Source organism: Candoia aspera, chromosome 17 (assembly GCF_035149785.1).
Source record: "Candoia aspera isolate rCanAsp1 chromosome 17, rCanAsp1.hap2, whole genome shotgun sequence".
Classification (NCBI taxonomy): Eukaryota; Metazoa; Chordata; class Lepidosauria; order Squamata; family Boidae; genus Candoia; species Candoia aspera.
The window spans coordinates 11,135,740-11,160,202 of NC_086169.1; the positions used below are offsets into that span (position 1 = coordinate 11,135,740).

General features: G+C 53.8%; 1 protein-coding gene across 1 annotated transcript; it reads right to left on the reverse strand.

Annotated features, from left to right (window-relative positions):
* Nucleotides 1-814: 814 nt before the first annotated feature.
* Nucleotides 815-23,190, reverse strand: LOC134506555 (prelamin-A/C-like). The gene is made up of 12 exons (XM_063316790.1): nucleotides 22,822-23,190; nucleotides 11,976-12,132; nucleotides 10,705-10,830; nucleotides 10,267-10,437; nucleotides 9,822-9,947; nucleotides 8,978-9,198; nucleotides 8,254-8,467; nucleotides 6,995-7,099; nucleotides 6,683-6,802; nucleotides 5,931-6,008; nucleotides 3,426-3,674; nucleotides 815-1,835 (listed from the first exon to the last, which is right to left on the reverse strand). The coding sequence occupies exons 1-12, from the start codon at nucleotides 23,178-23,180 to the stop codon at nucleotides 1,809-1,811; spliced, it is 1,953 nt and encodes a 650-aa protein (XP_063172860.1). The 5' UTR covers nucleotides 23,181-23,190; the 3' UTR covers nucleotides 815-1,808.
* Nucleotides 23,191-24,463: the final 1,273 nt, after the last annotated feature.

A 24,463-nucleotide genomic window follows, 5' to 3' on the forward strand; every position in this document is an offset into this window, starting at 1 on the left:
AGGCCACTTCCACGTCCCCCACCGTTGCAAGGCACTCTAGACATGCACAGGCACTCACCAACAAAGAAGAGCACAGAGCCTACCCCTCAGGGCTGACGTCAGTGCGCCATCTGTGGGGCTGAGCAAGAGGTCAGCGCAGCCGTCCAAGCAAAGCGGGTCAGAAGCATCGAAAGGCCAGCTGCCTTTCCTCACAGAGGGGGACCGGAAATGCTCATCTGCAAAGCAAGGCGCTTCTCAGCTTTCTGCTAAACGTCCCTTGAAGCAAATAGTGGCTGTAAACTTAATTTCCCCCTAAAATTATTTTTTTTAATAATTTTATTATTTACACAAATAATTTATACATTCAATGACAAATCGATATTTAACATCCAATTCAAAGACAAGAAGAAAAAAAGAAAAAAAAAGGGAATAGAAGACAAAGAAGAAAAAGAAATTTAAAAAGAAAAGAAATGGATTTCCAACTCCTTAAGTACTACAATTTTTATACCTTAACTAAATATTTCTTTTGATAAATTACTAACTTAAATTCTACAATTCTATTAAGATTATATAAATCAAATACAAAATATTTACATCTTTACATCATTTTACACAATCATATTAATTTTTTGGGTTGATTCTCCGTAATTGAAAAAAGGGGTCCAATCATTCAGAAAGTCTTCTACATTTTTATCATTTAATTGGTCCGTAAGTTTTGCCATCTGTGCCAGATCTAGGGATTTAAATATCCATTCTTCCACTGAGGTGATCAGATATCTTAAAAGTTTTCCGTGTTTGTGTTCCAAATCTTTATCCATGAAGCCCAGTAAATTTCCCCCTAAAACTATTGAGTGGGGCATCACGTGTATAGGCTTGGACAACATACGAGCTTTTCTCTTTTTGGGGGGAGAGTAAATCAGATTTTGTTTCAAAGGTACACATGCATCCTATATGGAACCAGCTGGTTGTTACATGAAACACAACCTGGCTTTTTTGAACAGCGGGCAATGGGGCCGAATCAGAACAGGTTCTGATTTAAGGATGTTTTGGAATTTAATCCAAGAATCCCCGAATTCCTACCTCTTAAAGTGTTTCATTGCAGGTATTAAGCAACCTGGTTTGGACTGGACTGGACTGGCGTTGGATTAAACGCAGCACATCCCCATCGATAACTGCAAACCGAAATGAGTTAAGAACGAAAAAGCCTCCCACCCGCTCTCAGAATGGAAACAAGGGTCAACTCGTTGCGTGAAGCGCTTCGAAAGAGTCGGACCTTTGTCGCAAGTGCACGGACAGCTGGGGAGGGAGGCGGTAGTTAACCGTAGCTGGTTAGTGGTCAACGCTCCTCGCAGGGAGACAGTAAGTGCAAAAAAATTAGAGCTCAGCCTAGAAGGAGAAGAGGAACCTGGAGGGTCTCACCTCTGAGGGACCTAAGCTTTGGTATTCAAGGAAATCTATCTACACACACAAACACGCTCTCGTGTGCACACACACACATTTGCACGCTCCCCCTTAGTGGAAGAAATATTAAAATTATAGGACTTCTTTTTTGGCAATAGTAAATTAAACTCTTTGGCAGGGCTCCTTTTAAACTTCTGTTATAGAAAAAGGACTTTTTCCCCCCCTTAAAAAACCCTGAAGCATCTTTAGCGTATTTATATAGATATAGAGATATACAGAGAGAGATAAAAAAATATAAATTCTTGCAGTAGAAAATAACTTCTTTAAAAATGTTTTTTTCCTCTTTTCTCTTTTTTTTTTCTGCGCATGTAAAGGACAGAGAGCTTCGTATAGCGGGCAGTGAGTGCGTGGCGGGAGACATTGGGAGATTACATGATGCTGCAGTTTGAAGGGCCCTGCGGGGGGAGAGAGAGAGAGAGCAAATCAAATCATTACAGCCCTAAGGCCAGATAAAATCAAAATATCTAGTAATAACAGTATCACATTCCCTCCCTCCCTCCCTCCTTTCTTTCTTTCTTTTCCTTCCTTCCTTCTTTCTTTCCTTTTCTCCTTCCTTCCTTCCTTCCTTCCCTCCCTCCCTCCCCCCCCAGAGGAAAAACAGCCTCCCCAGCCCCCTTTCTGCGCCCAAAGTCCATACAGAACGGCCCAAATTTGCACCAGCTCCTGATGTTCAGCGGTGCCAGACAGGAGCAGGGGAAAGAACAATTAAAACAATTTTCTAGAGGGCAAAATAGGGATCTTCTGCATAAAATATCCCCCAACCAGCCTTCCCTAGGCAAAGCGTGTCCCAGCCACTGCCACCGAATGGGCCCAGAGAAGCCCCAATTCCATTTGCCTGGGGGGGGGGAACGTGGTGTGCTGCCTACACAGACTGGCTCTGCCCCCCCACCCCTGACCACCTGCTTTAGCCAGACCCCGACACAGGGGAGTTTCCAGCTGCAAGATGCAGTCTGACCCCTGTTCAAGCAATGCAGTTCAGCAAGGGGTGACAATCAATACCAGCCCAGTGTTTCCCAGCCCTGGCCTCTTTAAGATGTGTGGCCCTCAACTTCCCGTGCTGGCTGGGGAATGTTGGGAGTTGAAGTCCACACGTCTTAAAGTGCCCGCAGCTGAGAAACACTGACCTAGACTCTACGCTTCCTTGTTCACACAACCACCCAACAGGGCTTGCATGCATACACACAAGCGCACAAGGTCAACTGGAGGTGCTGCTCCCAGGTGAGCTTTACAGACACAAAATGCAACATTTGGGGGGTTTCAACCCACCCCGCATATCCTCTTCAGTGGGTATCCTCCCACTTTCCAAAATGCACTGGCTGAGGAAGCCTTGGGCAGCGCAGAAGAGGCCAGGAAGGGTTGCGAGGCACACCAAGCTCAGGGATGCCTGCAGTCAACTCTCTGCCTGCCCGGAGGCATTCGTAACACACCAACACACATTTACGCACACCTCCCCTGCTGTCACATACTACAGGTAGTCCTTGCTTAATGACCATTTGTTTAACGACAGTTCAGACTTACAACGGCACTGGAAAAAATGACTTGCGGCTGGTCCTCACACTTACGACCACCGCGGCCACATGATCACCATTTTACACCTTCCCAGCCAGCTTCCAGAAAGCAAAATCAATGGGGAACCACATCATTCACTTAATGACCATGTGATTCACTTAACGACTGCTGCAAAAATGGTCGTAACATCTGGTCAGATTTGCTTAACAACTGCATCACTTAGCAACCGAAACTCTGATGCCAATTGTGGTAATTAAGTGAGGACCAGCTGTACAAGCAAGGGGAGGAGAGGGGTGGCAAGTTGCAGTTTGAGGACTCCCACCACAAACAAGGTGTGGTCTGCAGAGTACCTTCCGCCCTGACCTGCCCATTGTCCATAAAGAAAAACAGTCAAGGCTCTTTGCCACAAGCCAGCCCTTCTGGCCTGCCAGGCCCAGGACCCCCTGCACCCCCCCTCAGGTGGCCCCCACACTGACCTGCTGGCGCGGGTTGGAGCTGCCCAGGATGTAGGAGCGAGACAGCAGGCTCTCTCCGATGCTAGTGCCCCCGGCACGATGGCCATGCGTGATGGTCAAGCTGGGGGAGGAGGTTCCAGAGGACATGGTGGTGGTTGCGGCATTTGTGCCCTCGGCCGACTTATTGATGGGCTGCCCGCAGGTGCCACACAGCACCGTGCGGGAACGCAGGTTGTACTCGCCCGGGTCCCTGGTGGTGCTGCAGTGGTTCTGGAAAAAAAGCCGGGCAGTGAGGAGCAGAGCCTGGGCTGCCCAGAGGAAGCCCCCCCCCACCAGCACCTGGCGCTGGAGAAACCAGGCCTGTGTTGCAAGGACACTTTCGCTGTTCACACCGGCTTGCTCTGGCTCAGAAGCCGACGGAGGCGTTCTCAAAAAGAGCCCAGCGCTGAAAAGTGCTAAACTTAATTATTCCAAAAATGCAGGATTAAACTGGAATGGAGGCTAAACGCATTTTTGTATTTACTGTGCTTGTTAAATTTACAAGCACGTTAAATGTGAGCATGTTAACCAGTTGAATGCTAAGCTGTATTTCCAACGTTGTCTGAGGTGTCCGATATACACCAAGGAAAAACTTCTGTTATTCTGATCTCATTTTTGGATCATGCTTTTTAAAGGGGCCCTCCATTCTTTTCGCAGGAGGGAAGATTCCACTTTGCCATTCCAGGGGTCATCATTTTCATCCATTTTCTATGCAAAGGGATATGCCTTTACTCCAAATCTTCCAATCCCTGTGTAATTCCAGAAGCAGCAACAGGATTTGGATCAAATACACTGAACAACAAACAGCCAAGAAGCATTCGGAGGTAAAACAATCTCATTTTCGCAAAAACGATTCAGCAAAAGTTTTTAAAAATGGCTTCCACAGAACAGACTTGATCCAAATCCTGCTCCGGGAGGTCCAAGCTTGCCCGAAGATCTGATTCGGATGTTATTTTTAAACTAAGGCTCGTGTGGTGAGTTTTTCAGGGGCAAACAAATCACAGCACTGTCAGCCTATCCACATTTCCATACATTTCTTGCGGCATTAAACGCACAAGTTTCTAACCGCAAACACATGTTTCTAACAATGAGTCTTGAATTCTTGGAAGAGGGCTTGGAAACTTCCACTGGGAAAATGTTGTGGCAAAAGAACACAAGTGCATCATACCGGTCCTTTATGACCCTCACTGGCTCCCAGTTTCTTTCCAAACCAGTTCAACATTTTGAGACCCCCGTAGCAGGAAAAGCCACGTCCCCCCTCCCGTATGTTCCCACTGATGCTTTCCGAACCCCTTCGGAGGGTCTGCTGGGGGGGGGCGTGCGGGAGCAGGACGTCTCCAGTTAACGCCCACCTCTGGATGCCCCCCCAGTCAGGCCCCCCCGGCCCCATCCTTTTTATTTCTGCAGGCCTTTTAATACAGTGTTTGCGCTGCGGTGATATTTTACTCTTTGCGTTGCTGCTTCTGCTGCCCGTTATAGTTTCGGTTTATTGGGTGCTTATTTCACTTTTTGTTTTCAAATTTTAATGTAGGCTTCTGTCAAATTCTTGAACGTACAGCTTGAAATTTTATGGTAAACGGCTTTGCAATTTTCTTTAAAACAGGAAGAGGTACGTAAAAGTTTCAGTTTGTATACCTGAGGATAACTAAAATAATCCTTAGAATCGAGGATTATTTCACCCCAATGCTTGCTTTCAGTGAGGGGTCTCATTAGACTTTTTTATCTTCCGTAGGCACTCCTGGCCTTCGTAACAAACGAACCCACAAAGGGAGATCGAACACGAGCGGTGCGTGGGGAGAAATCCAGACAGCACCAGAGGAAGAGTTTCTCCCACAGGTAACAAGGCAGAAAAGAGTTACAGTTGGGAGTCCTCCCCCACAATAAAGCTGTTTGCATTTTCAAAAATCACCATGCAGGTAGTCCTCGACTTACGACCACAATTGGGACTGGAACTTCTGTTGCTAAGTGAGGCAGTGGTTAAGTGAGTCACGCCCGATTTTATGACCTTTTTTGCCGCAGTCATTAAGTGAACCACTGTGGTCAATAAGCAAATTACCACAGTCATTAAGCAAATCCGGCTTCCCCCATTGACTTTGCTTGTGAGAAGCTGGCTGGGAAGGTTGCAAATGGTGATCATGTGACCCCGGGACAGTGCAACTGTTCTAAGTGCGAGCCGGTTGCCAAGTGCCTGAATATTGATCATGTGGCCATAGGAACGCTGCGATGGTCGTATGTGCGAGGACCTCACTTTTTTCAGCACTGTCGTAACTTCGAACAGTTGCTAGATGAATAGTCGTAAGCCGAGGACTATCTGTAACTGATGTTGAATATGGCTTGTTCTCCCATTTAATTCAGCCCCAGAGCAGCAAGTTTTTGTTCTTTTATTTTCTGTTTTCTATCCGCCTCTATTATTTTTATAAATAACTCAAGGCGGCAAACAGACCTAATACTCTTCCCTCAGGGCACCCCGTGCCCCCCCAAACTCACATGGTGGTGGTGGATGCCGTTCTCGTCCTCGTCCTTTTCATCGTCACTGTCCGCAATGACCTTGCGCTTGGCCACCTCCTGTAGTGAGGGAAGAAGAAACGGAGGACTTGCCCGGGGCCAACCTCACCTCAGCATGATTTGGGGTGGGGGGTAGCCAGGCTGGGAAAAAAGGAAGGAACGGGGGCTCTTGCCTTCTGCCCAGGGCCGCCATCAGCCCACCTGAAAGCAGAGCTCTGGGCTACACCCTGTGCCCTTCCCCAACCGGTGCCCTCCCAGCCTGCTGCATGGGAAGGTGCCCAGGTGGGTAAGGCCTCTTCCATGCTGGCCCCAAGAAAAGCGCCAGGACGCATCCGCCGAGCCCCCAGGAGTCGACCTCAACATGAGGGGATCCCCAAGGGATGGCCCCCCCAGCTTTGTTTTTACCCGCTCTGAATTGCTTCCAAATTGAACAGGAATCAAAAAGGTTGCAGAGCCAGGGGCCAGCCCGAGGCATTGTCTCTATTTCCAAAAAGCCTTTCGCACCCAGGAAAGAAAACCGTTGGGGGGTCGTGTCCATCCGATGAAGAAGAAAGGACAACAGAGAGGGGGGTGGGGAGAGCAGCACCCGTAACGCCCTTCCCCCCTCCAAAGCCGAGGTCGACCCCGTTCCCCACCCCCATGGCAGCCTTCAGGTAGGAGACCCTCCTTCCAGCCTTGCGGGAAACCGGCGGCCACGTGGTCCCCCCACCCCACCCCTCGCTGGGCCGCCTTACCTCTCCGCTGGAGGTGAGGAGTGTGGTGCGCAGGCTGTCGCCGGAGCCCCACGAGGTCTGGTTCTTCCACACCATGTCCGAGGGGGGGTTATGGGTCACCCCAGTGCCAGCAGCCCAGATCTTCAGAAGTTGCAGGGGGGGGGGAGGAAAAGCAGAGGATGCATCAGCGCCACAGAGCATTTGCCCAGCCCCCCGCAGATGGCACGGCCCCAGAGGGGCGGGGGATCCCTCCAGGCGTCCAGTCTCCCCTGCCGCTTCCCCCATCCCGGGACCCCAACCGTTCCTCCCCGCAATGCCCACCACTCTGCTCACCGTCACCAGCTTGCCGGCCTTCAAGGTGAACTTGGGGGGGAACCGGTAGCAGATGGGGATGTCTCCATTCTGCCGCTTGATCTGCCAGTTTCCCAGCGACTGATCCTGAGGAGGCACAGAAGGGAGGCAGTGGCAGGAGTCCGCAGGGCAGCGGATGGCCCGAGAGAGGCCGCACAGGCCCTGGGGACCAGGCTAAGTGGGGAATGCAATTCAGGGGTGGCCACAAACTTACCCGATTTGGCCCCCTCAAATACATGGGACCAAAACACCTCGCCCACCCCTAACCGCCCAGAGTCCCTCTTTTGGGGGAGATGGGCAGTAACAAAATTTGAAAAGTAAATAAATTTTAAAAACCCTTGCACTTCTCAGAATCCACAGCTCAAAATTACAACCATTTTGTTGCAGGGAGAATGTCTCAAAAGACTATGGCATTTGTGTCCCGAAGGCCGTGCATTTTGGGAGACACCTGCCTGCAGCTCTGCATTTGGGGGCTGATGCTTAAAACACTGCCAACAATTGTGGAAACTGGTCAAAGATCCGTAAAATCCAAAAAGAATAGCTTGAAGTCAAACAGAGAGAATTTCTCCAGACTGGTCCCAAAGAACATCAGCCCAGCTTCTCCTGCAAGTTCTCCATCCCTGTTGACCAGAAGCTGGGGAGACTTTGTTGGGGGGAGCCAGGAAGCGAAGCCGGCTCTCCGTAGGGGGGGAGACAACCCTGATCCTGCCAAGTACTTCGGACTGTAGCCAAAGTCCAGCCATCCTGGCTTGCAACTGCAAACTCAAAGCGTTTGGAAGGAGCCTACGCTGTCTCCTTTCCAATGTTCCCGGTGGGTGGCAGAGCAGGCCTCTGCTCAGCTCTAAAAAGCAGCAGTGAGGCCAGAGCAAAAGCTACGTTGGATTCCCTTTCATTGATTGCTGGTGTGGGGCAGCCAATAAATTTAAATAAACAAACAAACAAACTAATCTTTTTTCCTTCTTTTTTTGGTTAGCGCAACTGCTCTCCGCACATACGCATCCCTTCAGTCCTGACAGACATTTATGGGGCCGCGTTAAAAGACACAGGGGCTGCCCGTGGGGCCTGGGTGGACCCACCCCACAAGGACGCGGCTGCCTCCCGCAGCTCTGAAGGTCGGCTGGGCCCAGGAAGAGTTTACTTCCCCCCACCCCACCCTACCCCAGGGGCCGAATGGCTTCTGCCAGACCTCTCTGGCCCGGGACTTCTGGGCACACCACTGCCTCCAGTACCCCAGCACCCACCTCGTTGGACTTGTTCCTGAGCCGGACGAACTTGCCCTCCAGGTCCACCTCCTCCACGGCCACCCGGCCGCTGGTCCGAGTGTAATGAGAGAAGCTGGTGCAGCTCTCGCCGTACTCCAGCTTCCTCTTCTTGGCAGAGCCCTGCGGGGTGGAGTGGGACACGCGGATCTGCTTGCCCCTCTTCTGCGAGGAGGGGCTGGGGGAGAGGTGCAACCTGGGGGGAAGGGAGGCAAGGTGGCTGATGGGGAGGGCTGCCTCCCCACGGGCACATCGTGCTCCCCGCAGCACACAGAAAGCTTCCCTTTGCGTAGGGCTGGCTGCCCCCCGTTTCGCCTGCCACAGGAGCAGAGCTGTCCCAGCAGTGCCAGGAGAAATGCCGAAGCCGAGCTGAACTTTGGCAGTGGGAGGCACACTCTGAGGGCCTGCCAACCGTCCTAGAAGCCAAGGGGCACCGGAAATGCTCCCCCCAAAGAGAGGCAGCCGGACAAATGCTAGATCTGTCCAAATCCAATCTAAATCCAAACAGTGAAACCACAGATAGGCAGCCTTTTTTCAGCAGGTGCTCAGGGCCTTGCCTGAAGGTGCCCAGGACTGCCCGTGGCTGGCGCCCCCTCCCCAGCTCCTGCTCGGTGAAGGCCCCCCAGGCAAACGTCCGCCTGGCTTGGTCCCACCGGCCGTACCCCGCAGGGAACCGCAAAGGCTGGGCTGTCCCGTTCGCCCCCACCTCTCCTCCTCGCCCTCCAGCAGCTTGCGATAGGCGTTGATCTCCATGTCCAGGGCCAGCTTGATGTCCAGCAGCTCCTGGTACTCGTCCAGCTGCTGCTGCGTGCGGGCCCGCATCTCGGCCATCTCCTGCTCCTTGTCCGCCAGGATGCGGTGGCTGGTCTCGCGGTCCTGGCCCAGGGTGTCCTCCAGGTCACGCAGCTTGTCCTCCTTGGCTGCCAGCTGGAAGGACATCAGCAGAGGGGTGGGCGGCCTGGACCGGAAGCCCGGGGAAGTGACTCCCCTGCCTGAGCACCCAAATTGCCACAATATGGTTGGCTTGGCCCTGGCAAACCTGCCTCGAGCTCAGCATGATGTGTGAATGAGGGGCTGGCAGTGGCCGGGTCCCGTTTGCACGCTGGCTTCTGGGGCCAGCAATTCTGCATTTTACCCAGAAATCTGTACAATTCACCCCACTGAGCCTTCCTAACCATTACAGCAAAGCCCCATGCAGTGTGGGATGCCCCAGAGATGCGCCCTACATCTGTCTCCAGATGTTACGAGTGGGGCCCTGAGGATGTGGCCCCCTGGCTCTGGAGCAGGACAGGATGCCCCCCGGCCCACTAACATGCAGGAAGGCTCGCAAGATAGGGCTGTCCCCCCCCGGGAATGGGAGGGAACAGCGGGGGCCTCACAGAGGGAAGGGGGACCCAGAAATGGGTGCTTGAGGCACCCTGGATGGCACTCCGTGTGTACAGAGCTCAAGGAGCGATTCCTCCACACAGCTGGTGGTGCCACAATGTTACCCAGAGACCCACCGGCAGGCCGAGCAGGCAGCAGAACAGCAGCCCCTCCCCAGCCCTCACCTGCTTCTGCAGCTGGCTGAGCTGGGCCAACAAGCTGCCGATGCGGATGCGGGTCTGCTGAAGCTCCTCGTGAGCCGCCCCGGCCATGTTGCTGTTCCTCTCAGCCGACTGCTTGGCGTTTTCCAGCTGCCGGGATTCAATCCGTGAGCAAGACCAAGGTCGGGAGATGGGAGTCTGGCTTAGTTTCCCCAAGCCCAGCGCAGCCCCAGCGAATCAAAGAGGCGGCGTTTCCCCAGGTTAGGAGCTGAACTTTAAAAGGCGCAGAGCCGGTCGCAGCATCCCTCCTTCCAGGCCTGCAGTCCCCTTAAAGGCTGCAGGTGAGTGGGGGGGGCTTATCTGGGGGATCTAAATGGGAGGAAAGCAGAACACCCCTGGGGGGGCAGACCCGAAGCATGCCTGCATGGGGATGATGGGGGCGGGAGTCCACTCGCCCAGGCTGTGGTACCTTGGCTGCGTACGTCTTCTCCAGCTCGTCCTTGTAGAGTGCGACCCGGGCTCCGTGCTGGCCGCGGAGGTCCTGCAGGGCATCTGCCAGCTTGCTCTCGAACTCCCGCTGGCGGCCATTGTTGATCTCCACCAAACGGGTCTCATGGCGGCATTTGGTCTTGCGGAGCTCCTGCGGGAAGTGGGGCAGCGGCTGAGCCAGGGCTCCGGGGTCGGCAAGAAGGCAGGCCCCCCAAGCACGACCCAGCCCCCCGTACTACCCCCCCCCCCCGATCCAGCAGGCCCTGCTCCTCCACGTGCCAAGCAGCGGAGCCATTTCCGAGCCAAGGCTGAGTAGCCAACGTCCCGGATATGCCGAGGATTCCTGCCCGAGACGGGCTGGACTAGAAGGGCTCCCAGGTCCCTCCCAAGGGGAAGAGTCCAGGGTTCTGGGACTCACCTCGCTATAGATGCTCTTCTGGAAGTCAAGCTCCTCCTTCAGGGTCTGCAGCCTGTTCTCCGCATCCACCCGCCGCAGCATTTCGTCCTGGAGCTGCTTCTTGATGTCAGCCAAGGCAACTTCCAGCTGGAGGGGGACAGACGGGGGGACACACAAGGGCCACTTTGGAACTGCCACCAACTGGACGTTCCTGCTCACTGGAGCCCTGCCTTGGCCAACAGTGGGCTCGGGTGCCACCTGCTGGGTCCAGGCGGCTCCTGCAGAGGTGAGATTTCCAGCCGCCACCCAGTTTGCGGGGAGGGAGGGGGGCAGACGGACGGACGATAAAATTAGGCTGACGGCAAAATTAAGATAGCTCCAGGGGGCAGCACAGAGAGAGAGAGAGAGGCTGCTCCATTCTTCTTCACACAGGGCCGACACAGAGACAGCATCTGCTGAAGCGGGAGACATGTCTTTGTCTCCCATCGCGACAAACATGGCATCCCTCGAGCGAGGAGGGATCACCTGAGCCGCGTTACCCAAAAGATTAAGGGGCCGAATTCATGGCAGGGGACGGCACCTCCGCGACCAGGAGCAGTCTACCTCTGAAATGCCTTGGTGGTCCTTCTAGACCTTACAGCACATATTACATTTATGTCATCAAAAGTCATTAAAAAGATGAAGCGTAGCCAAATAAAAATCATCAAGGCACCCAACTGACCCATTGTTGGAGAAAAACTAACAAACAAAACAAAACAAACTGGAAGCAGGAGCCCTCTTGAATGCCAGGCCGCCTTCAGTTTGGGAGCCCAATAAGGCAGAAGAGCCTCATCCTGGCCCTGCCACGTCTGGGCTCTTGGCTGGCAATCTCCAGGAACAGGCGTTGGCGCACAAAGGATTGCCAGGGGGGTGACAGGCTAGTGGCCTCCTAGCAGAGGGACCCCTCCTCTGCTGCACAAGAGGGGGGCTCCGAGAGGGGCTCCGAGCTCCGGGGCATTGACATCACAGGCATCGTCTACCTCAGCACGGCAAACGCATTCCTCCTCCAATGTGCTGGCAGGGGATTTTGGGACCCGTAGTCTGGAGACAGAGGGCGGAGGCGCAGAAGATGGAACAGCCACTCTCCCCCGAGGGTCCCCCAAGAGCGGGGCAGAGCATGGGTCCACGGGGTCGGGTCGGGTGAATCCAGCAGCAGCAGGGGGTGGGCTCAGTCGCCTGAAGAGCCCCTCCCACTGCTCTCCATTCAATCAAATGCAAGGGCCGACACCCAGGGACCAGGGCGCCTGGCCTACCTTCGCCAGCTGGCCTCTGAGGTCGCGGACTTCATTCTCCAGGTTGCGCTTCTCCCCCAGGGCGGTGGTGAGGGTGGCCTCCTTGGAGTTCAGCAGGGCCTCCACGTCCTTCAGCCGGGCCTGGGCGGCCAGCAGGTCTCCTTCCTTCTTGGCATTCCTGGTGGGGGGGAGACGCAGCGGTTGGTCAGGAGGAGAGACCCACGTTCCCGGCGGCCCATCGCTCCCGAGGCCACCAGCAGGAGCAGCCGGTTCAGCAGAAGACAGGATGGACTTTGGGAGAGGTTGGCAACACGGATGTAGGGTGCCCATGGGAACAGGACTCCGGAGCACCTTCCTCCCAGAACATTACCCAGATTCGAACCCAGGCACGGGGTAAAGGGAATGACTCCATTCACACATCTCACCGAACTGTGGCTCAGCTATGACTGAGTAACCTCAATTGATCCAGTTCACCCAACCAGCTCACGTGCAAATAGAGTCGCTCTCTGGGAATCTGGAGCTCACGTCTGGCTGTCCTGGGCATTGCCCAGGCTCTTGCGGGCGAAACGCGGAGCACGGCTGTACAGGTAGTCCTCACTTAACAACCATTCGTTTAGTGATGGTTTAGACTTACGACGGTGCTGAAAAATATGACTTACAATTGGTCCTGGTCCTCACACTTACAACCATCAGAGTCCCTGTCGTCACGTGATCACGATTTGGACGCTTGGTGACCAGTTTGCATTTATGACCGTTGCAGCGTCCCATGGTCACGTGATTGCCATTTTCAACTTTCCCAGCCGGCTTCTGGCAAGCAAAATCAATGGGGAACTGCGTGATTTGCTTAACAACCACTTGGTTCACTTAAAACTCACAGTGATTTGCTTAAGAACTACTGCAAAAAGGTCGTAAAATTGGGTCACATTCGCTTAATGACCGCTTCGCTTAGCGACCAAAATTCCAATCCTAATTGTGATCGTTAAGCGAGGACTACCTGTAAGGCAATGAATGCCATCCCTGGACATAAAGAAGTTCAGGCTTGCAGGAGCAGTACGTTTAAATTGGTTTGGACCAAACGCTCGAGGCGTTCAGCAGCCCACCAGGAGGGAGCAGCTTTAATCTGTGGGACTGGTTATCTGGGTCCAGTGGACCCCCTTGCCGGAAACGAGGAGAAAACGGTCAAAAGCAGATTCGGCACAGGTAGCCTTTGCTGAGTTCCTAACGACCGACCCAATTTCGTTCAGAGAGGGATGTTCACGTACTGCACAGAGCTAATTAAGGTGTTGAAGGGAAGCCAGGTTCGTTGGCCATCCCAAAATGCTGAGCTGACTTAGAAGAAACGGGCAACCCCTTTGCCTGCTTCTGACTGTAGAGGAGAGATTCCTTTAAAGACGCTTGCCAAGGGCAGCAGCTCGAGGCGGCCCCCAGGGGACCAGGATACCTGAAGTACCTTCCGCAAAGTGAAGGCCAGGGTCGCAGTGGACCAAGACACGGAGGGACAGTTAGTGCCCCACCTTGGCTGCTGACCTTCCTGGGCCAAGCCCCGACCCTCTGCCAGCGCCACCTCAGAGGCTGGCAGTGATAGTCAAATAAGAAATCATGCCAACGGATGTCAACCCCTCAAAGGCCCTTGAAGGAGCAGGAGGCCTTTGCAGCAGTGACTCATGCCCTCATCACCCCGTGGTTAGATCACTGCAGTGCACTTCACACAGGGCTGCCCTTGAAGATCTCAGGAGCTGCAATCTGTGCCCGCCACTGATTTGTTTCTCTTTTTTTTTTAACTGTATTGTGTTTAAACCAGTTTATAGAGTTTGGAGTGTGCACTGCTCCGAGTCACCCACAACCGGAGTGCCTATAAGACTGATGAAAATACTGAAATAAATAAACAGGTCCAAAACACAGTGGCCTGTTGTCAGGAGGAGCCGGTTCGCCAGCCTGACTGCTACGTGGAGGCTCTGCGCTGGTTTCCAGGCCCAGTTCAAGGTGCTTTTAACTTTTAAAGCTCATCATGGCTGGGCACCATGTGCTTGCCAAGCTCTCTCCTAGCCAGAATCTGCCCACCATCCATATCCATCCTGAGGGGGCCTGCACTGGATCACCACCCACACGAGGTTAAGGAGGTGGAGGTCCGGAGGACCACATCACAGGGCACCCCAACTCCTGACTTAAGGGGAGCCCCAGCAGGGAAAACCATCTGGTGCCAACAGACTTGGGGGGCAGATGGCAGACCTGGGTGGCACTTCCCCAAACAGCATGCACAGTCCACCCCCCTTAAGCTCTCAGAACAGAGCGAGACAGATGTTTCATTATGTCATGCCCCCACGTATGGGGTTCTTCCATGATTCCCACCCCCCATCTCTGGAAGGGGGGAGATTTTTCTATTTCTACACAGTGGAAATCCCATGTGGCATTTTTCAGCCACACTGACCACCAGGGGGCACCACATTGCACTGGGTCACATTTATACCGTTATTAAGCATATTCAGCGCTTTATTTTTATCCTGCCAACTGCCTGGAGTGGTGAAAAGTACAGCAGTATGAAACGTACGGATAAATCAATAAGGATCAGTGAGCGCAACCCTCTGGAATGCTAAACTCAGCCCCAGGTACCCGGATGAGGGATCGTGCGCCTGGGAGCAACACTGTGAGAAATGGATTGATTTTTAACAAGAGGCCTTCTGCCTTGTCTTGGAAGTAAAGCTTGAGTATTATCTGTACATAGCTAACTGGGAAAAGGGGGAGTAGCTTAATCGCACTAAGGGGCAAAGGAGGAGAGGAAAGGGCATCGTGCCGTAGGGTGAGGCTTGAGTTAATTCTTAACAAAAGATGCCAGTACGGCTAGCTAGTGCAAGACTGATAATAAAAGGTGCTCTCAGCAGAATTGTAAGAGGACTGTTAGAAGCTGTTGTAGTGAAAATGAAACGACGAGAACAAGCGTGTAAGATAGGAACGTTCATGATGTTCCAGGAACAGCCTGGTAAGCACAATTAGGGTTCAGAGGTTCCTTGTTTGGGGAGATAACCGAGTAAGGGAAATATTGCGGCTGGGGGTTGGAGGAGACAGGATGGCATGTGGGACGCAGGCGTTTCGGGTAGGTTGTAAACTCCGAAGTACCTTATCAAAGGGGAAAGGAGGAGGGAACTTGTGCTCGGGAAAAAGGGTATAAAATATACATGCTTTACTGCCTGGGGTGTGTCTCTGCCCTTGCAGCACTGCAGAGCACTCTTTTTGCAAAGTCCTGTAATAAAAATACTTCTGCTTCTGCCAAAACTCTCAAGTGTCTTTGAAACTTAAGGCTTATCTCTCTCAACACACACGGAAAAATCGTGAAACCGGATGCGAGTTTGCTGAGTGGGCCGGCTTGTAAAAAAGACGGTTGCAATGGCTTACGGGGGCCACGGAGTGTCCACATCGTGACGGGAATCAGGAGCTGCTTTCTCGGCTGGCAGGCGCCACCTCGTTTGACAAGGCTTTAAGAACCAATTGTTTAGAGGGTGGGGTCCACGGAGCGGGGTCCAGCGAATCCAGCAGGGAGCAGGGGGTGGGCTCAGTTGCCTGAACGGCCCCTTCCAACTCTCCCCGTTAAATCAAACGCAGCATGCCAACTCAGAGAAAGCAAAGCAGCCCAGGAAATTCCTTCTCCAAAAGCAGGGGAAATGGGGCCTCAACTTAAAAAAAAAGTTTCATTTGCTTTTAATTTAGGAAGGAGAGGAAAAACTCGGACAAAGGAGGAGAAAATTCAAATGTTTATCGGAGCTCTGATCCAAGTCTCCATTACTCGGTTACGTTACATTTCTTCCTTTTTCGTGCCAAGACAGATGCAAGCAGATGCTAAAACTGCAGCTGCTTAAAGCCAGCGCCTGCTCAGCAGCTGACGTGGAGCAAGAGAACGAAGCCGGACGGCCGAGCGGCTTGTGGGGCTGGACGGCTGCAAACCGGGGTGGACCGCAGCCTTTGAACAGCCAGGAAGAGGCCGCAGCCATGCTGGGCAGCCCAGCCATGCGCCAACATGCACAGAACACCATCCCTTCTTAAACGGACGAGTCTGCCCTTTTTGGCTGACCCTACGCAGTGGTGGGACTGGCCAGCGGTGGCCTTCCTCGGGCTGGGAAGAGCAAGCTCTGCATCACCTTCTTCACTGGGAGCCCGAGATGGCTGGAATCGGATGGGGGTCTCCGCATTGAGCCAAGCGCTTGCTGAAGACAGAAGGCTGCAGCCTGGCAGCCCCGAAAAAGCCATCTTCCTCCTCCCGCTCAGCCCAGCTATAAGGCTCCTGGGGTCTCATCCCCGGACTTCCCACCCGGAAATGCTGGGCAGCAGAGCCAGCAAGAGATGCCAAAGGGAAGCTGCTGGGCAGGCAAGAGGCCCAGCCAAGTGGGCCAGCTCAAACCCCGAAGCCCCCTGAGAATGCTAGAAGCTGGAGCCAGACAGCCCCCCAGTGGCTACCCAGGGCTACTATGCCAAGCGTCAGCCAAGGGATTCTTTACTGGGGCATGGAGGAGGAAGCCAGGCTGCCTTGCCTGGCTTACGCTGAGTACCTGGCCCCTGTAGCCTCAAACATGAGAATCTGACAGACAGTGGAGGGAAGCAAGAGAAGGCCCGGTGCCATTCAGCTCCTAGAACGATGCCAGCTGGGCATCGTCCTCACCAAAATACTGGACCGAGCCCTGGGACCCCAGTGGGGTGCTCACCGGGGAAGCTTCTGGCAACAGGGATAGGCTAGGCAGGGGAAATCTCTGGTCACTTGGAAAGGCGGTGCTGGTGTTACAATTTAATGCATAGGCTTGTGGTTCTTGAAACAGATTAATGCCAGAAAACAGCTCAACTGAAACTGGCAGGGGAGGATGGACAATGCCTGAGTCTCTGTCCAAGAGCTGGAAAAGTCAGGAATGATGCTTATACAGGCTTGTACATGCCAAGTAGTTGCGATGTGTGTGAGGGCATGCGTGTTTCTGATGTTACACTGGCTTTATAAGATGTAAATGGATATGAAACTCAGTGTTACAAATTTAAGATCACCATGATGAACTACAGGTAGTCCTCGACTTACGGCCGATCGTTTAACAACAGTTTAAAGTTACAACAGCCTCAGATAAAGTGCTTTACGACCTGTACTCGTACTTATGACTGTCACGTGATTACAATTTGGGCACTTGGCAGCCGGCTTGCATTTACGACCGGTTGCAGTGTCCTGCGGTCACGTGATTGCAATTTGCGACCTTGTTTGCTGGTCCGTTGGGGAATCTGGATTCACTTAACAACCATCGTAAAAGCGGTTGTAAAATCGGGTTTGGTCACGTGGTGAGTCAACTTACAACCACAATGACTTACGGCAGAAATTCCAGTCCCAGTTGTGGTCATAAGTGGAGGACTACCTGTATTAGAAAGATTAATCTGAAAGTAACCCCCACACCCATTCCCCGTGGACCGAGTTTTCTTCCTTTGTGCCTTTCAGCTGCTGGCACTTGGCACTGAAAGGCGAAGAGGGGCACCTGCCAGCCTTGGGGATATCTATTTTTCAAGGTGAGAACTTTGCAGCCGTTCTGCCCAGTCCGAGAATCTTGGGCTCTGTGTTGCAAAAGCAAGGAGGCGTTTCTAGTCCTCATGACCCGCTCCTCAGGCAGAGCTTCTCTTCCAGGTAGAGACGCTGGGTCGGCTTGCCTCGAGACGCAGCCACCCAAACAGAAGGATTGCCAAGGAGACCCACAACGCCGTTTCTTCAAAAGCATTTCCGGCAACCACAGCCGCAGTTCCCCTCCTGCACCGCTTTGCCAGAACTGGGATTCCTCCCCGGACTTGCAGAAGGAAGTGGAATCTCACAGTCATTCATTTTTAAGTCACGAGGCTTCTCAAGAAGGTGGGAAAAATGACTTCCTATTTTGGGTTTAGGAGACTTCCCTTCCTGCCAGTGTGAAAAGCTGGCACAGAACTTACAGTACCGAAGGGCTGATCGCGGACGATCAGAAGGTTCCTTTCCTGAGGCCGAGCAATTCACTGCCGGCCTCCGCTCAACACAACACCCAGTTCAAGTGCCCTTGCGGCTATCCTGGAAACGCCCGCAAATCTCGTGGGTTGCTTTCTGGCGCGCCCTTGGCGAGGAGCGCACATCCCTTGCCCGTCGCTTGGCACACTAGCCGCAAGGCGGAGACATCTTGGCGATCCAGAACCACGGATCAGGGAGGGGGGGCAGGAGCAGATGAGGAGGTAACTGTTAACTGTTAATATATTGTTTTCTACTACAGATTAAGGTTACTATGGTAACTAATCATTTTAGCCAGTGAAGAGGTTGAATTTAATTGTCCCCTTTTCGAATGTTAATTTTTGCACCTGGGGGAAAGAACTTGCCTGGACTTTTTTTAGTTTCAGTTTCCCTTCTGTGTAGGCATGTAGAGAGTTAAGCAGCTCTCACTGAGAGCCTGTAAGAATGCAGAAGCTTTTAAATATGTTTTGCTTTCTGTAAATAAAATTATTTTTATAGAAATGCCTGGTGTGTGACTTTTCTGATCTCTCCTGGGCCAAAGGCTTTCCTAGCAATCTGCCAACAGTTTATGGGCCCAGTAAGCAGCCCAGTAAACCCAGTAAGACCAGTAAAACCCAGAGAGAATAGAGAGATCAGCTCCACACCTCATGCACAATTTAAAGGCAGGTAGCAAAGACCTGTGAAGATTTTCTTTGGAGCCACCGGGAGATTTTCCAGCAACTGCCGGTCTACAGGACAAAGAAGCCAGCTGAGGTGACTTGCAAAAGAAGGAAGAAGCCATGGCTACCTCCCGGCCCTCAGCGATGCCTCTGGAGTGCCTATCAGAGACCAACTATTTGAATTGGGCCCTAAAGATGGAGATATATCTTCGCAGAGAGAATCTTTGGCTGCCAATTGGTGAGCAACCCCCCCCCAAAAAATCCCAGTGCTGAATGGCTTAGACAGGATGAGCGGGCTAGAGCAACCATTATCCTGGGAGTTGAGGACAATCAGCTAGTCCACATGCGAGGTATGCAGTCTGCAAAGCAACTTTGGGATGCTTTGAGAGACTTGTATGTAAAGGCAACAGCAGGGAGTAAAGTTACCCTGACAAAAAAGCTGTACAAAGCCTACCTTGCAGAAGGAGATAGCCTTCCTGAGCACCTGTATCATATTCAGCAGCTGTTTGTTGAGTTGCAGGAGAGAGGAATGGAATTTACACCTCTCACAAAATCCTATATCCTCCTGTCCTCACTAAATGCAACGTGGGACACGCTGATCTGTACCCCGGAGGCTATGCCTGAAGCAGACCTCACCCCATCGTATGTTACACAGTGCTTACTCGCTGAATGGGAGAAGAGAGAGGAAAGATCCCCCCCCCCATCTCTTCTGGAAAGCTGTAGTACCAGAAAGCAAGGGAAAAGAAGGGAAAGGAAGCTGAGGCCACAGCACTAGCCAGCCAGCGATGCTTCACCTGTGGTTCAGCTGGACATTTGCAGAAAGACTCTGCCTTGAGACCCAAGAGTAGAAAGACAGAGAAGAAGAACACAAGGGCAACATAGAAGAAGGCTCTTCAGACAACCCAAATTGCACAGGTTGCTGAGAAGGGTAATTCTGATGTATGGGTGTTAGATTCTGGGGCCAATTGTCATTTACGTAATTGTAAAAGCTCTTTTGTGTCACTGTCTAAAACTGAAAGACAAAGTGTATCTTTGGCTGATGGGTCTGTGACCAGAATTATGGGACAAGGTGACTTGTATTTATCCTGCTTGGGAGAAACTGTAAAAGGTGTGTTGTATGTGCCAAATTTACAATCAAACCTTTATCTGTGGCACAATTGGCTGCAACAGGGTATGTCATCACATTTAAGAAAAATGGTTGTGGGATACGTAAAAATGGGAAATTGTGTGCTACTGGTATATTAAAAGACTCCTTGTACATTGTGCAAAATGCAAGGAAGCCAAGCTGCAAGGCTGCAGTTGGCAACACTCCATATCATGACCAATGTGTACACCTGATGCATAGGAGATTTGGTCATGCTAATTTCAAGTATATAGCACAAATGCCACAGCTGTGTGCTGACCTAAAGATAAAACCCTGTGATAAATACTTAGACTGTGTAGTTTGCAAAGAATGCAAAACACTAAAAGCTCCTGTGAGTAAGCACAGTGACAGAGTTACAACTAGACCTTTGGAAATTGTACACTCTGACATTATTGGTCCTTTTGCTCCAAGTCTTGGACAAGCAAGGTATGCAATGACCATCATTGATGATTTCTCAAGATACACATTTATCTACATCTTAAAACATAAAGATGAGGCATTTGAGAAATTTAAAAGTTTTGTGACATGGGCAAATGGAAAATTCCCTAGGCCTGTATCTGCACTCCAATGTGATAGAGGAGGAGAATACCTTTCACACAAATTCAAAAGGTTCCTAGCGGAAAAGGGGATAGAACAAATTCTTTCTAACCCGTACACCCCTCAGCAAAATGGTGTTGCTGAAAGAAAGGGCAGAACCTTGCAAAATGCGATGGAATGCACGCTTAAAGATTCACATTTATCTTTTAAGTATTGGGGAGAGACCATATCTACTGCCTGTTATGTCCAAAACAGACTGTATAACTCCGTCATTCATGACACCGTCCTTCCAAGACTCATCCCCAACACCCCCTCTGGTCCACCCTTCACTCTCCCTCCTTAATTCCAAGCCTTGGGAGCATGCCCAGAATCCCCTCCCTGCCATGCCGCATTCCTATTGCTTAAAGGAGGCCTTCTGCCTCCGGTCAGTGCCCCAACACCCCCAATCTCTCTCCCAGCTTGCAGCCGAACGCTGGCCTGCCCTCTGCTCGGGTCTCTGGGCACTGAGTATTGGAGAGCATGGCTCCAGCTGCTGAGACAAGCCATTTGAACAGAGAGCGCGTAAATTTATTTACATTTATTTATTTACGCGGGTGGATTTATTTGCAAACTCTCCATTAGTACACCTACCGCTAACAACGTCCAGCGTCCTTGTAGGACCTCCACGCCCATTTCCCAGATTAGACGTGCTAATATTACCATTCCATCTCACAGACGAAGCCGGGTTAGCTCAGCTAAGTACCCAGCATTCAGGAGCAGACCGCCCTCGAACAGCCAGAGCTTCCTTCTGAGTAAACAGGTAAGGGCTACAGCAGCCAGACCTCCCAGAGAATCAGACCGGAAAGCGGGAAGCCCAAATCAACCCACCGCTCAGGAGGGTATTTAAGGTCAGGCATGTTACCACCTCGCCTAAACTCAGGTCTAATTTTATATCTTATGCACACGCACTCAACATGAGGTTCCAAGTTTTGGGGGGCTTTGTGCAGTTTGGGACAGTCAGCTCCATTCTCCTGACCCACACTGGTGTAGATCAGGGTTTCCCAACCTTGACAACTTTAAGGGGCGTGGACTCCAACTCCCAGAATTCCCCAGCCAGCCTCTTAAAGCTGTCACGCTTGGGAAACCCTAGTGTAGGCCAATCGATGTAACACAACAGACCCACCAGGGAGGACTGTGCAGCCCAAACCACATAGGACCCTGTGCTCTAAATGAGACCACGCACGCTGCCGATCCTGTGAGAGGCACATTATTCAGAGATGAATAATCAGGGGACACAGCTTGGAACACCCACCCTCAGAACCCCCTCTTAAATGCTGCGCTTGGGGGTTGTGCTGGACTATGAGATGCAGCCACAAAGGGTCTTTGGAGCGTGAGCTGCACCCTCGAGGGCTGGTCCTCTTCAGGGATGCCACCTCGTTGTCCACGGTGCCTCTTGGAGAAGATGAAGAGGGTGCCAAGGCAGCCGCTCTTCCCCACCCAACACCGGCATTAAGAGGACTTGCCACCTCTTGTCACCTCTCAAGGTTTTCTTCACCCAAGATGGGACCCCATTCCTTCCTCTCACTGTGCCAGGAAGGAAAAGGAGGCCACAATTGAGAGGCCGGGAGGGTCCATCCAGAAGGCCGCTGGCGTGGACTTTTCACCCACAGCAGCTCTGCCATTATCGCCTGGAGGTGCCACGTTTTCCAAGTGTCCTGGCACCTCTCGGCGCTTCAACCACTCTAGGAAAGCGTGCAAGTCACCGAGACTCCCTGAATCTAAGGTTTGAAAGTTTCTAGTCCTCATGGCCAAAGAGTAAATGTCAATCCTCCTCCTTCAACACCATCTCCTCCTTCAACACCACAAGCCACGAGGAAGGGGATCCTTCTACCACCCACAGTCCCACGTCTTTTCCACTGCTGCTGCCAGCTGCAGCAGGGCCTTTCGAGCCTTTTCAGGCCAAAATACAATCCCAGAACCCCAGTCAAGAGGCAAAGCTGTCGCGATAGAAAACTGGCTATTTTGAAGGTCTCTCTGGGGATCTCTTATGGTCCCCACCAACTGCTTGCAGTGCCCGAGGGTTCTGCAGAACAGTTTGAAAACCCCCGATTTCGAGTATTTCCCTCTTATCCGGCTGCCCTGTGATTCACTGCTCTGTGCCCAAAGAAGTGGAGGGGGGAATCCCCCCCCCGCCTCCCGACCACAAAAATGCAAGCAACATACAGCCACTTAATGGGTGGGGCGCAACTTGCCCAAAGTGCCTCATTTGCAGAAATTTGGGCTGCATGGGGTAGAAGTCATACAAGTTCATTGCCAGCCCTACAGAAAGATGTGAACAAACATGGAACCAGCAAGCCAGAAAATCGGAATAAAAGGCGAAGGGGGCAAGGGAGGCCGCAACGCCCACGCCGGGCCTCCGTCCGCAACGGGGGCTCCAGCCTTTCCCACGGACACGAGGGAATCCAGCTGCGGGCGGGGGGCCGCCGTTGGAATCACGCCAGAGGCGCACCCGCCCGCCGGCGCCGGACTCAGCCCCGAAATTCTGGGGGGGGGCGCGGGGGGTCTCACCTGGCCTTGAGCTCCTTGAACTCCTCGCGGACCTTGCCGAGCTCCAGCTGGAGGCGCGCGCGCTCCTTGGCCACCGAGTCGAGCGTCTTGCGCGCGTCGGCCAGCTCGGCCTCGTAGGCCGCCTTGATGCCGGTCACCTCGCGGCTGACCTCCTCCTCGGACTCGGTGATGCGCAGCCGCAGCCCGGCGTTCTCCGACTCCAGCGAGCGCACCTTGTCGATGTAGACGGCCAGGCGGTCGTTCAGCTCCTGCAGGTCCTCCTTCTCCTGCAGGCGCGTGATGCGGGCGGGCGAGAGCGGCGTGGAGCCGGCGGCGGCGGCGCCGCTGCGGGTGCTGCGCTTCTGGCCGGGGGTCTCCATGGCGGCGGCGGCGGCGTGAGGACGGGCTGGCCGGGCGGCGCCTCCCGCTCCGCGACTGACAGCGGCGCGTCTGAGTCACTCCCGGCCTCTGGAAGCGGGTCAAATACCCTCGGGAGAGGGGGCGGGCTCGCCGGGCTGGCTCCGCCCCGGGAAAGGCCGCCCGGGCCCCGCCGCCGCCGCCGCCGCTCGGACCTCTCCCCGCGGGTCTGCCGGACGGCGGCCGTCCAGGGCCCCTCCTGGCCGGGAATGCTGGGAGTCGTCGCGCGACGCGGCCGGAGCCCCGCTGGGCGGCGGGGGCGGACCCGAAGGAGGGGGGTCCGCCGGGTTGGGGCAGGGCGGCGGGGGGCTCCCTCGGCGGGGCTGCCGGGGGGGCTCGGGCGGAAGGCCCCCCCCAGAAGGCCTTCCTCCGCCCCCGCCCCTTCGGCTTCCCAAGCCTGGGCGTCCGTGTCGTGTCGGGCAAGTCGTGGATTGTTCGACCACAGCCAGGTTCCCACGTTGTCCTGACCGGGGTGTCCGCAGAGTACGGTCGAGAAAGGCGAGGGGGTGGCGGCGACCACCCGCTTCGAAGCAGAGCCTCAGTTGCCCCCTCGTGGCTGCCATTTTGACTCTTTTGACCGTGCGCTGTGGATGCCCCTTCCTGGGCCATCAGCCCAGACGCGCAGGGAAACGCTCGTGCCGGGGATTTGTGGTCCGCAATCCTTCCGCCTGCGGCCCGCTTTTCCACTCTTCGTGCCCTGGAAGGAGGGAGGCCCCGCCTCGCCCTTCTTCGGAACGGCCCCTCTCGGGAGTTTGAGCCGAGGGTCTTCCGAAATACCCGGTGTGCGCCCGTGCCCTCGCGCAGGCTGGGGTGGGCTGCCCTGTGGGTGCCCCTGCCTGCCCCCCCCCCCGCTGGGGGGCCGTGGACAGATCAGCCCGGCCTCCCTCCCAGTGGGCAGCTGAGGGCCGAGCTGTGGAGCGAGGGACCCCGGCCGCCTGGGGGCGCCGCCTGGGGGCCCCCTTCGGAGCGCAGTCCGCCCGTCGCGGCTGAGCTTCCCAGCGGCGCAGAGCCTGCGGGAGCCTCCCCCGCTTCGCTGCCTCCCCCCCTCGCTCGCTCGCTCGCTCGCCCGCCTCCTGGGATCATCGAAGGAACCTGAACGGCAACAGGCAGGCCGGCTGGGTTCACCCATCGCGTTGCCCCCGAACGCGACCTGCGAGTTCGGGGTTTCGTGGGAACCGGGGCCCTGGAGTTCGTAGAAGAGGTTCGGGACATAACGTGTTGTGCGAATCGAGCCAACGGTTCTTCT